The sequence below is a fragment of the Gekko japonicus genome, unplaced genomic scaffold (assembly GCF_001447785.1).
Source record: "Gekko japonicus isolate JY-2015 unplaced genomic scaffold, Gekko_japonicus_V1.1 scaffold3202, whole genome shotgun sequence".
Lineage (NCBI taxonomy): Eukaryota > Metazoa > Chordata > Lepidosauria > Squamata > Gekkonidae > Gekko > Gekko japonicus.
This window is the reverse complement of record NW_015171598.1, coordinates 64,935-78,390: the sequence shown is the minus strand read 5'-3', so window position 1 is coordinate 78,390 and position 13,456 is coordinate 64,935. Positions and strand designations below refer to the sequence as shown.

Genomic DNA, 13,456 nt, shown 5'->3' with positions numbered 1-13,456 from the left:
CCCCCCCCCCCCCCCCCCGCCCCAACAGGCATTAGGAGATGCAAAATTCATGATCCCAAAGTGGCACAGAGTTAGGCACCAGGTGTGTGTGTGTGGGGGGGACTGTCCCTTCAACTCCAAAAAACAGGTGAATGTGGCTTTGACCAATCCCTGGGGTCCCGTTCTCACTGGGACTGCAAGTCTCTGGCAGCTCCACCTCCTAGCAAGGGTGATCGCCTGCTTTCTCAGGATCTGTTCAGACAGCTACATGGGATCTCTCCCTTAGACTAGCCCTGGTTGGCAAAAATGCAGCTGTAGCAACCCTGGCTACCCCACGGCAGGGGGGCACAGAGGTGGCGCTTGCAGCTGCACACGGGAAGAGCCATGCGCTTCCTTCGAGGCGGGCTGCGGCTCAGGATATGCAGCAGGAAATCCCGGACAATCCGAACCCCCTCCCCCTCCCAACGCTCCCGAGAAGAGAAAGGAAATGTTGGGAAATTGGCAGATGGTCCAGTTTTCTGCCCTCCCAGTGACCGTACTTCCTTTAGTGGCGAAACAACAGAGGGGGTGTGAAAGTTTATTCCCAGATGCAGCAAGTCGAGGGCAGAAGACCCAGCAAAGGAGACCGTCTCAGTAGGGCCGTGGTGGAGCCACCTTGGTGGACACATCCGGAAAGGGCCGCGGCGGATCTGCATGGTCAATGGACTGGTACGAGCTCTGATCCTGCCCCACGCCGAGGAAACCTATATGGAGAAGGAGAAGACAGGGGTAAAGCCATAGGTTTGGATGCAGAAGGGGGCAACCAGACACATTTCGTGTCCGTAGCTGAGACAGGATGAGCCTCCAGTCCCCGGTGCAGTATTCTGGGTGCAATGGAACCATATATCTTAGAAAATTTGTGCTTCACTTTTCCGTTCTGACATGCAACACCAAGGAACGAAGGTGAGACAGATAACTGAAGGTCCCCTGTCATGGTCACATTTTAAGTATTCAACTGCCTCCTTTCAGTGGTCAAAGGAAGCCCATTGTTAACATAAAAGGACCCTGGGTTCAAGGGAGTGGGAGAGCGATGTGTGTGCTACGGGAAGCAGGGAGGGAAAAGTCCTCTGCACGTGCTCCCAGGTGTATAATGGAAGTCTTGGTCTGAACTCTCTTGAAACCCCCTCCCTGAAGACAGCGACAGCTTTCTGTTCCTGTGAAGGGCACGGCCTCATCCTCCAGGGATCAGAGGGGGAGGGGTGTCGTGCCACTTTTAAAGAATCCTGCTACGTCCTCTTGACTGTAAACTGCTCCCCGGCTCAGCTGCTATGGATCTAGATCCTTCTTGATTTCTCCGTAGGCTTTTTACTTGCATCCCTTTTTTTCCCCAGTGCCCTTGCAGGAAATCCTGCATGGCATGAATGACTGGTGACTTGGAAAGGAACCTTGAAATCTATGGGGGGGATTAAGAAGCTGGCAGCAGGGCAGTGGGGGGGTAGGGTATCCTTAAGGAATGCTGGGTATTGTAGTTTTAGGAGAGAATTGTAGCCCCTTCTTTAGACAGCCATAGCAACCTCCATGGAGGAAAATCAAGATTAGTAGCTGCAGAAAAGAGCAAGTCCAGGAGCACCTTCAAGACTAACAAAATTTGTGGCTGGGTAGGAGCTTTTCTTTTGAATTAGGGTGCTGGAGAAGACTCTTGAGAGTCCCTTGGACTGCAAGGAGATCGAATCAGACAATCCGAAAGGAAATCAACCCTGACTGTTCCCTGGAAGGCCAGATAATGAAACTGAAGGTCCAATACTTTGGCTACCAAATGAGAAGGGAGCCCTCACTGGAGGAGAAGACCCTGATGCTGGGAAAGACTGAAGGTCAAAGAAGACGGGGACGGCAGAGATGATTAGACAGTGTCATAGATGCAACAAACATGAAGTTAAGCAAACTCCGGAGGATGGCGGAAGAGAGGAGGGCCTGGCGTGATGTGGTCCATGGGGTCGCGGAGAGTCGGACTTGACTGTGCGACTGAACAACAACGAGCTTTCTAGTTGTATCTGAAGAAGCTAGCAGTGACTCAGGAAAGGGAGCCCTAGCGCCGGGCACGATGGAGGTGGATGTGGACAGGGCGGGACTGTACCAGGCGCCAGAGGCCCACCTAAATTGAAGGCGTATTCTCCCCCACGCTCTCGGTACATCTGGTAGGCGAAGAAGCAGGACAGCGGCTTCAGGAGGAGGTTGAAGATGGCCATGCCGGTGCTGAAGCGCAGAGCATCCGACAGCGAGATCAGGGCTGGGTAAAACAGGCTGATGTGCACGATGTCCGTGAGGATGGTCAGGAGCAGGCCGGTGAGGAACTGGAGGGGGGAGAGACAGCCCCAAAGAGCACAAGCTGTTAGTCGGCGGAACTCCCCACCTCAGTAATTTTCAGTATTCTTATTAGCACAGCCAACCTAAAGACACCTTGGCATATCAATCCATTAAAATCTGCATGATATTTAATGTAATTAAGGGGGGGAAGCTGAGCGCTGGGGATGGGGAGGAAAGCTGCCCTGCGGCTTCTGGTCAGTTTCACTCCCCTCCCATTAGCTGTTAAACCTAACAGCTGCTCCTTCTCCAGTGAAACTGACCAGAAACGGTAGGGCAGCTTCCCTTTCCTTCCCCAGCCTCCTGCTGATGGGAGGGGGGACTGGGGAAGGAAAGAGAAAGAAAGAAGGCACGGTGATGGTGGTGGGGAAGCCAATCTCTCTCTCTCTCCCATAACCAGGGGTCATTTCCTGCAGGAGTGCACAGGAGCGGAGCTCCGGCAGTAAAGAGCCCAGGGGCGGGCACATGCAACAAGCCCCACCCCCCGCTCCCAGCAGCCCTCAGTCAGAGCAAGAAGCAGCCAGGTAAGTTGCAGAGCCCTCCCCCCAGTCCAAAACAGTCCAGTGGCACCTTTAAGACCAAGTTTTGTTCAGGTACAAGCTCTCCCTCCTCTGCGAGGACAGATCTGCACGTCCCCCCCCCCGCAATAGCTAGCAATTCCAAAACAGTTCAGTGGAGCCTGAGCGGTGGGTGTTGCCTTCTGTCACACTTCCAGTGATGCCAGGGGGTGTGGCATATGCAAATAAGTTATGTTAATGAGTTATGCTAATGAGCCCCTGCACCTCTTTTTCTACGAAATGACCCCTGCCCATAACTTTCCATGATGGGGGGGGGGGAAGGGGGTTTGGGGATGGTAGGGGAAAGCCAACCTCTCTCCTGGGGCTTCCACTCTCCAAGGGGTAACCATCAGTGTTCCCTCTAAGCTGAGTTAATGTGAGCTAGCTCACAGTTTTTTAGAAGAAGAAGAGATTGGATTTATACCCCGCCCTTCACTTGGAGTCTCAGAGCGGCTTACAAACCCCTTCCCCTCCCCACAACAGACACCCTGTGAGGTGGGTGGGGCTGAGAGAACTCTGACACAAACTGCTCTTTCAGGAACAGCTGTGCCAGAGCTTGTGACTGACCCAAGGTCACACCAGCAGGTGCAAGTGGAGGAGTGGGGAATCAAACCCGGTTCTCCCAGATTAGAGTCCGCACACTTAACCACTACACCAAACTCCAGCTCACACATTTTTGTCTCAACTCAGGAAGGAGGGCTCCAGAGCAAACTAATTTACGCAGCAGCCAAATCGCTCACTCACAACTTTAATGCCAGTAGCTCACAAAGTAGAATTTTTGCTCATAAGACTCCACAGCTTAGAGGGCGCATTGGCTGTCACCAGCTGGGTGTGTGGCTATTTGGCTGACCCCCTCATCCCCCGACAACTGTGTGCAACAGAATATTCATAAACAGTCCAGCTTCTGTGAAGGAGAGAGTGCATTGGGTGCCGAAATTGTCATATAAGACCTAGGGAAGGAAGGCTCAGTCCTTGTTCAGTCCAGTGTTACGGTCCTTAGACCAGTCACGGGGACGGAAGGCCTCTTGCGCTGCCCGAAGAGAGGGCAAGGACAGACAAGGGTGCTTCCATGGTTTGGGGTGTGGCGGGGGTAAGAATCAGGAAGCCACAGAAGTTAGGAGGGGGGGGGGGAGTTTTGTCATGAGGGTTTGAACTGGCCGTGCAGAGTCTTGGGTGATGCAACTCACAGAAATGAGGCTGAAAGGGAAAATAAAAGTTCCTGGAACAAACCATGAGGATGGCGTCGACAGAATCCCGCTGGGCCACGGCCCAGACCCCCACGGCCAGAATGGTGAAGTTCCCCCAGGCGTAGGAGGAGGGTAACCACTCCATGCAGCCCCTGATTGGGAGATTTGGGGGGGTGGGGGAGAAATACAAGTTAGTTTATGCCATTTCGAAGACACCTGAAGTCACGTAAATGTAGTTACGTAAGAACTTAGGCAGATCACGAGAAGGGAGGGCCGGAAGGGCTTCGTTCTCGTGGCCCTTTCTTACATGCCCGGGGGAATGCCAATCACCACTTTGGGGCCAGGAAGCCATTTTTCTCCAGGCCAATTTGGCTGGAGATCCTGGAGGGGTTTTTTTTGGTCATCTTCTGGGCGTGGAACAGCAGCCACTGCAGGTGTGGAGGGGGAAGGTATTTGTGAATTCCCTGCATTGTGCAGGGGGCTGGACTAGATGACCCAGGAGGTCCCATCCCACTCTATGATTCTATGATCTAAGTTGAACACACCATCAGCTATTCTCCACCCCCACCCCTTCCTTAGAGGAGCCAAACAGAACAGAAAAGGGAGCCTACTTGGGAGTTTCTTGACTGACAGGTTTTGTCAGCAAGCTGGAAGAGTCACTTGGCCAACTTCCCTTTAGCATCCCCTCCCATGTGCTGGCCGGCGCTCTGAGATCTCCCCCCCCCCCAGCCCCTTGCCATTCCTTGTGGTACGACTAGTTTCACAACCCAGAGATTACCCTCAACAGCTAAAGCATTTCTCCTGTACGTTTTTCTTCCCATCTCGGGCCTTGCCGTTGGCAAAACCTACAGTTGTTGCATGCCCTTGTTCTTACGGTCACTCATCACACTTGTCACACCTGCGCACAACTCCTGTCCCCACAACCTCCCCGCTGCTATCGCAAAGGAAGAACGTTGCCGAAGTTACTCACCATGTCGTGAGAAGCCAATGCACCAGGACGATGGCCTGCAAATAGAAAGAGGTCAAGGTATACGGTGAAAGACAAAAAAAAAAGGATGAGGTCTCTGCCCCTAGGAACTTACAGGAGGGGGAGAAGACAGAAAAGGGAACTGAGAGGCAGGGTGATGTAGTGGGCCAGATTAGGGAGACCCAGGGGTCATTTCGCAGAAAAAGAGGTGCAGGAGCTCATTAGCATAACTCATTAGCATAACTTATTTGCATAAGCCACATCACCGGAAGTGTGTCCGAAGGCAACACCCACCGCTCAGGCTCCACTGGACTGTTTTGGATTGCTAGCTATTGGGGGGGGGGGGGGATGAACGTGCACATTTGTCCTCGCAGAGGAGGGAGAGCTTGTACCTGAATAAAACGTGGTCTTAAAAGTGCCACTGGACTGTTTTGGGCCGGGGGGAGGCTCTGCAACTTACCTGGCTGCTTCTTGCTCTGACTGAGGGCTGCTGGGAGCAGGGGGTGGGGCTTGTTGCATGTGCCCGCCCCCTGGGCTCCTTACTGCCGGAGCTCCACTCCTGTGCGCTCCTGCAGGAAATGACCCCTGGGGAGACCCAAAAACAAATCCCACCGGAGCCAACCATTGTCTGTCTAGTCTACTTTGCAGGACTGTTATAACAATAAAATGGAGATGGAAAGAACTGTCTATGCCACCCTGAGCTCTGTGGAAGAAGGAAACAGAACTATATTGTTTAGAACTACATCTGAGTCCAGTGACGCCTTTAAGACCAATTCTGGGTATGAGTTTTCATCTGCATGCACACTTGTCTCGATCTAGCCTTACATATAGGGGGAATTAGTTGCCAAGAAGGGCTAGTTAGAGTCAAGAGGAATAAGGAACTGGCCAATAAGTACTGGACTAAAGCAGTTGGTAAGATCTGTGAACTGTAGCAAGTCAGCATGCAAATCAGGCCTGTAGCTAAAGGGGGCATTTGGGGGCAATGCCCCCCACCCACAGATGAGCACCACCCCAGAGACAAAAAAATCGAAAAGATCCCGATTTTTTTTTTTTAAAGAAAGAAATGTAAGATGGACATGGGGTTTCCAAAATGACCCTGGGCACAGTCAGGGAAGCTTCAGTCTCATTTTCTTTTTTTCCGGGCCGAAAAATAAACAAGTTTTTTAAAATGCACCCCCCCCAAAATTAAAATAACATAAAATTGCCCCCCACCTCCCGGATTTCCCCTCAAAGGAATATTTTTAAAAATGTAAGGTGCACATGGGGTTTCCAAAATGACCCTGGGCACAGTCAGGGAAGCTTCAGTCTCATTTTCTTTTTTTCCGGGCCGAAAAATAAACAAGTTTTTTAAAATGCACCCCCCCCAAAATTAAAATAACATAAAATTGCCCCCCACCTCCCGGATTTCCCCATGCCCCACCAACCAAAATTTTCGGGCTATGCCCCCGATACAAACAGAAGAGTTAGCAAGCAGATGTGACAGTGTTTGAGTCCAGTGGCACCTTTAAGACCAACAAAGTTTAATTCTGGTAGAAGCTTTCATGTGCTGAATTAAACTTGGTTAGTCTCAACAGTGCCACTCGACTCCAGCTTTGTACTGTTGCTTCAGGAGGAGGAGAAGGAGACTGGATTTATATCCCGCCCTTCACTACCCAAAGAAGTCTTAGAGCAGCTTACAAACTCCTTTCCCTTCCCCTCCCCTCCCCACCACAGACACCCTGTGAGGTAGGTGGGGCTGAGAGAGCTCTGACAGAAACGGCTCTTTTTAAAGGACAGCTCTTGTCAGAACTATGGCTTGCCCAAGGTCATCCAGCAGGTGCAAGTGGAGGAGTGGGGAATCAACCCCGGTTCTCCCAGATTAGAGTCCGCACACTTAACCACTACGCCAGACTGGGCAACCCATCCGGATCTATATTCTTTAGAGCTAGACAATAATTCCAGAGGAGTAGCTGCCTGAAGGCTGTTGTGGCAAATATAAAGGAAGGCTCTTCAGGCACCTTTTTGACTAACAAACTTTTATTGCCGCATAAACTTTGGCGGAGTGGAGTTCACTTCTGCAGAAGGACTGAGCTCCGGTCCCCCCAAAAGTATGAATGTGTGTTTATTAAGTGCTGCGGTTAAGGAGCTGCGGTGGCTCAAGTGGTTAAGACGCTGAACTGCAGGCTGTGGAAGGTCGGTCGTTCAGCAGTTCGAGACCCAGGTTGCCGCATGATGGAGTGAGCTCCCATCTCTAGTTCTAGCTCCTGCCAACCTAGCAGTTTGAAAGCAAGAAATTGCAAGTAGATAAAGAGGTACCACTTCGGTGGGAAGGTAACAGCGTTCTGTGCGCCTTGGTGTTTAGTCATGCTGGCCACATGACCACGGAAATATCTTTGGACAGCGCTAGCTCTTTGGCTTGGAAACAGAGATGAGCACCGCAACCCTAGAGTCGGACTCGACTGGCTTTCGAGCAAGGGGACCTTTACCTTGTTAAGTGCAGTGAAGTCGCTTTTGACCTATGGCAACCCTATGAATTCATGACCTCCAAAATGTCCTATTGTGAATAGCCTTGTAAACTGAAGGCCGGCTTTGGCTTCCTTTAAACTGACTCCAGAGTAAAATCTTGCGAAGGGTTCAGGTGTCACAAGACTCCTGCCTACTGTTTAGACAATTAATCACACAAGCCCAAGGCCTCTTGACTGCATCTTTTCCAATCAGACCGACAGTTAAACATGTAAATATTTGCAAGTCCATAAGTGCCTTCCAGCAGGATGAGGCCAGCTGTATGCATATAGTGAAAATAATGACGTTTTTCTTGCAAAAACTGACTGTCTGTGCAAACAAAGGAAGTTTAACCAAAGGAAACATATACAATTAACAGGTTTACTTTTGTTTGTTTGTTTAATTTGAACAACAGCCACCTTACGGAATGCAAACACATACATACACCCGTTTGGCAAATGGAAAAGGCCTGAATGGAAAAGGCCGAGACATTCGTTCCACATTCTGTTTGCTTGCTGGCAATGCTCTCGAAACACCAGCCTGACCTGGGTATGCCCTTCTTCAACCAAAGGACAATGCAAAATGGTAGAGTCCTGCCAAGACACACGGAGTGGCTACAGACCAGGGGTCCCCAACCTTTTTGAGCCTGTGGGCATCTCTGGTATCACTGAGGGCACAGTGATACCAAACCATGTTCTGCCCCGACCTCCACCTGTATGCAGCTTATGCATGTCCTTGCCCCAGTGGGAGACGGCCGCTCCATCTGGGGAACTTCCATCCATGCTGTATTCAGTGCTCCCTCTCAGCTGTGGAGTCTCATGAGCAAAAATTCTACTTTGTGACCTACGGGCAATGAAGTTGTGAGCGAGCCATTTGGCTGCTGCATCAATTAGTTTGCTCTGGAGCCCTCCTTCCGGAGCAAAGGCAAAACTGTGTGAGCCGGAGGCTAAAAAATTGTGAGCTAGCTTGCACCAACTTGGCTTAGAGGGAACACTGGCTGTGTTTATTCCAGAGGGACTTTTCCACACTGCTGCAAAACGGCCGTGCGGAACCACTCTGGGGATGCGCACACAGATCCGCACAGGTATCTCCTACAAGTGCAATGCTCAAGTGCAAGCCGGTTCCCACAAAGAGGTGCTTTAGGCACAGGGATTTCGCAAGCACCCCAATGCATGGCCCCAATCCTGTTTCTCTTCCTCCTTCCTCATGCGGTGCCGCCCAAAAAACAAAATCACTACGGCATTCACCAGAAATAAATAAAACACCAAAGTGAAAACACAAGAAGTGGGTCAAGACTGAGAATGCCACTCATCTGAGAACGTCACGTCACCCTTACCCTGCCTCTTGGTGAGAAGCTGCATTGGGCATGAACCCGTTGGCTGGTTTTTCTACAGAGTTTCCCAACCACAACATCCTTCAAATGGTTTTTTGGGGACGCTGTCCCCCACTGGGGCAAGGACATGCATAAGTTATCAGAATTCTGCTGATAACTGATACATTATAGATATGTCTGGTTGAGTTATATGCAGATTTGTGATGTATTCAAAGCAGATAAGAGAAAATATGGTTTTAGAGAGGAGAAAAATGAAATTGAAACTGTGTGGGAGAGTGGAGGGCAAAAAGGATTTCATGTGTGTATAAAATTTTGTTAAAATGGTATACAGAAGATGAGACAGTAAAAGAACAAATGCTTAAATGGGCCCTTAATATGAATAAGGAGGTGACAATTGATTCATGGGAGTATTTGTGGAAAAATTCTATTAAGATATCGACATATACTAATGTTAGAGAGAACTGTTATAAAATGATGTACAGGTGGTATATGACGCCTAAGAAAATAGCAAACATGAATCAAAATATGTCTAGTAAATGCTGGAAATGTAAAAAACATGAAGGGTCATTTTATCATATGTGGTGGACATGTGAAAAAGCTGTGGATTTTTGGACTAAAATACACAGCGAAATGCAAAAAATTCTGAAATGCTCTTTTAAAAAGGCACCTGAAGTTTTACTATTAGGGCTCAAAATGGAGGAAGTAAATGTAATAAAAAAGACTATGCTTTGGTACTTAATAACAGCAGCAAGAATGGTTTATGCTCAATGCTGGAAACAAGAGAAAATACCAGAAACAGAAGAGTGGATACATAAAGTTCTGTTCATGGCAGAAATGGACAAAATTACGAAAAAACTGAATAATAAAGAAGACCAAGTATTCTTTGAAGAATGGAATGACTTTAAAATATACTTAGAGAAAAACTGGAATGTGAAACAAAATTTACTATGTTTAGAACAATATTGAACCAAATTGTGTTATCTTGAGTTATACTGAAAGTAAAAAGGGGGAACGCATTGCGGGAAGCCACTGGAGGGGGAAGGGAGGAGGGAATAAGGGTTTTTTGGTTAAATGAAAAATGTGTTGAACATGTTGTTATTTCCGGAAAAAATAAAAGTTTTTAACCAAAAAAAAAAAAGAATTCTGCTGATAACTGTGTAGTTGGTGTGTAGATTACACTTTCTTTTTTTTTTTAAACCCTTCCAAATAATGTTTTCTGAAAACCAAATCCAAAGCAACTGGCCAATAGCAGTTTGGTGTAGTGGTTAAGTGCGCGGACTCTAATCTGGGAGAACCGGGTTTGATTCCCCACTCCTCCGCTTGCAGCTGCTGGATGACCTTGGCCAAGCCATAGTTCTGACAAGAGCTGTTCTCTCAAGGGCAGTTCTGGAAAGAGCTCTCTCAGCCCCACTTACCTCACAGGGTGTCTGTTGTGGGGAGGAGGGGAGGGGAAGGGAAAGGAGCTTGTAAGCCACTCTGAGACTCCAAGTGAAGGGCAGGGTATAAATCCAATCTTCTTCTTCTTCTTCTTCTAAAAGTATCTCTGAGAAATGGCAGTTTCCTAAAGTCCTTGTATGAAAAAGCCCCATAATGGATTTGCTTTATAAAGACCTGAGAGAGACTGGGGAAGGGTGGGGGGAGTTCTCTTATTTTAACACATTCATCATCTACATTGACAGCTTTTTAAAAAGGACTGGCTTAATTATATTATATATATTGCATATTAATCATGTTAGCCACCAAGGCTGCAGGAAGTCTTGGTGCATATGTAACATTCATTAGGGAAACCCCAGTGAATTAAGATTCGCTTCCCATCCGCCTCCTCCAATGCTGCAAGAACCTCTAAAGACCCAACACAATTAACACTGCCTGCTCCGATGCAAACACCCCCCCAGATCCGGCACACTTTAATTGCTCCCGGGGGGGCTTCTAGGAAAATTGGAGCGAAGTGGGGGGGGGGAGACAGAAGGGGGGCCAAACAAACTGTTTGACACCTTTATGCCCAAATAGTTAATATGCACACAGAGATATTTCATTAATAAATCCTTTACTCTTTTTTTTTTAAGGGGCAAGGTAGTTCTGGGAATATGGACGGTGCTAGCAGGGAGCGTTCAAATTCCTCACAGCCTTCTGAAATTTCTCCCCCTCCTGAAACCCAACATGGATATTTGAGGACTGTTTCCTAATGACCGCTACATTTCAGGAGTGCGGAGCCAGCTCCAGAAGGCAGGAAAGGGTGGGGGACGTAGAGTCCTGAACCCAAGGCTCAAGGTGGGGGTGGGCAAGCAGCTTCAAAGACGTGGACTCCCCTTTCTCCTTGTCTTAAGTTGTGACGTGGTAACGCTTAGGAAGGAGCTGCAGTAGCTCAAGTGGTTAAGACGCTGAACTGCAGGCTGTGGAAGGTCGGTAGTTCAGCAGTTCGAGACCTGAGTGTGCCGCATGACGGAGTGAGCTCCCGTCTCTAGTTCCAGCTCCTGCCAACCTAGCAGTTCGAAAGCAAGAAATTGCAAGTAGATAAATAGGTACCACTTCAGTGGGAAGGTAATAGCGTTCCGTGCGCCTTGGTGTTTAGTCATGCCGGCCACGTGACCACGGAAACGTCTTCAGACAGCGCTGGCTCTTCGGCTTTGAAACGGAGATGAGCACCGCAACCCTAGAGTCAGATTCGACTGGCTTGTGAGCAAGGGAACCTTTACCTTTACTTTAACTCTTAGGAAAAAGAAACAGATGCCAGATCTAGGGTTGGGGTGTGTGTGAGCAATTGGACAAGAGTCGTGCCTTGGCTCGCTTGCTGGAGCGGTCTGCTCTGAAGACCACCAAGGTGTTCCATCAGCTTGCATATTCCGCCGTTCTTTCCCCTTGCTGGATGAAGGGGAGCCAAGGAGGAACCAAGCTCCCCCTCAAATCCGAAAGATGGCCTCAATTAAACAGTCGGTGTCACCTGATCCTGGTTCATGATCTTCCACCAGGAAGTCCTATAACAGTTCGAGCAACCTGCACCAATAAGGCATCATTTGAAAACTATCTCTAGGCAATATACGCTCATTCTGAAAGGCTCTGAGATCCTTCCTCAGCCTCTGTGACATCACAGCAGCTAAGCCAATGGCAGCCAGAAAAGCCTGCATGCTGCATTCCCACGGCTGTTACCAGAGCAGATGAACTGTGGGATGCTTTGAGACTGCCAACACTCAAGTCTACTGATACGTCCCTCTGCAGCATGCACAGTTCTGCAAAACGTCAAAGCCATGGGAGACATTGTAATTTGCCTTATTGGGATAGACTTTGCCAATGTGATTTGAAAAAGGTTGACTCCCTGTCCCGTATAATATTGGAATGTCCTTATTACAACTCCCATCATGAGTTACGGATTGCCCCTATGTTAACAAAATTACCTTTTACTGTACCAAAAGAAGAAATTGGATTTATACCCAGCACTTCACTACCCAAAGGCGCCTCAGAGCAGCTTACAAACACCTTCCCCTTCCCCTTCCCCCAACAGACACCCTGTGAGGTGGGTGGGGCTGAGAGAGCTCTTTCAAGAACTGCCAGTTTGGTGCAGTGGTTAAGTGTGCGGACTCTAATCTGGAAGAACCGGGTTTGATTCCCCACTCCTCCACTCGCAGCTGCTGGATGACCTTGGGCAAGCCATAGTTCTGTCAGAGCTGTTCTCTCAAGGACAGTTCTGGAAAGAGCTCTCTCAGCCCCACCTACCTCACAGGGTGTCTGTTGTGCGGAGGGAAAGGAGTTTGTAAGCCGCTCTGAGACTCCGAGTGAAGGGCAAGGGGAATAAATCCAATCTCTTCTTCTTCTTGTGAGAAACAGCTCTGAGAGAACTTGTGACTGACCCAAGGTCACAACAGCAGCTGCATGTGGAGGAGTGGGGAATCAAACCCGGTTCTCCCAGATTAGAGTCGGCGCTCTTAACCACTACACCGAACTGACTCTCATAGTCCCCCATGAAACTACAACATAGTCCCCTGTCGATTAGTGGACAGTGATCCAGGGACTACACTGGCAGTGGCCAAGTATCTCTCCACCATATTTTCCTTAAAGAAATAAAGACTCCTTGCCCACTGCTTAAGATCTATGGTTCAAAGGAGCTTGAAAGAACGAAAGGAAAGCCGTTAAATTTAAGCCGCTCTGATAAAAGCTATCTGACTTTAGATCTCCTGTTCTATTCTGAGACCCACAAAGTATGAAACACAGAAGAAACCTGGCTTAGACTGAGAACCAAGAAGCAGTAAAACTTAAGAAACCCTGCAGGAGAATCCCGTCTGCCTTGCTGATGGCCATCTGCTTTGAGATCGTTAACAACAGAGACGTGCTGAAAACCAGGTATGTCCTGAGTTCAGAGAACTGAAAACTGGACTTTTGGAGAAACAACAATTAAGCAAACCCCCTATATATATCTTTTTTTGCATCATCGAAATCAAGCCACCAAATTCCGCATCATTTAGTCTGGTTCCTAAATTCCAGGTTTTCAAAACAGTTTCGATGATGCAAAAACAATGGGGTGTGGAAAGAACAGTGGCAAAACATGTCAGGAAGCTCCATGGGGAAAAGAAGAGTTTTTTCTTCAGGACAGAGGTCACAAGAGAGTCACTCGAGGTTG

The 13,456-nt window shown here is 48.7% G+C and overlaps 1 protein-coding gene across 1 annotated transcript in view; it reads right to left on the bottom strand.

The window, feature by feature from the left end:
* Positions 1–30: 30 nt before the first annotated feature.
* The window catches only part of AGTRAP (angiotensin II receptor associated protein), a 25,210-nt gene continuing 11,784 nt past the window's right edge, over positions 31–13,456 (bottom strand). Inside the window, exons 2-5 of the mRNA XM_015419884.1 lie at positions 5,034–5,068; positions 4,107–4,215; positions 2,111–2,309; positions 31–722 (exon numbers count right to left, since the gene is read on the bottom strand). Of these exons, the coding sequence (XP_015275370.1) occupies positions 610–722; positions 2,111–2,309; positions 4,107–4,215; positions 5,034–5,068 (456 nt within the window). The 3' untranslated portion in view covers positions 31–609. The remainder of the gene's footprint in view (positions 723–2,110; positions 2,310–4,106; positions 4,216–5,033; positions 5,069–13,456) is intronic.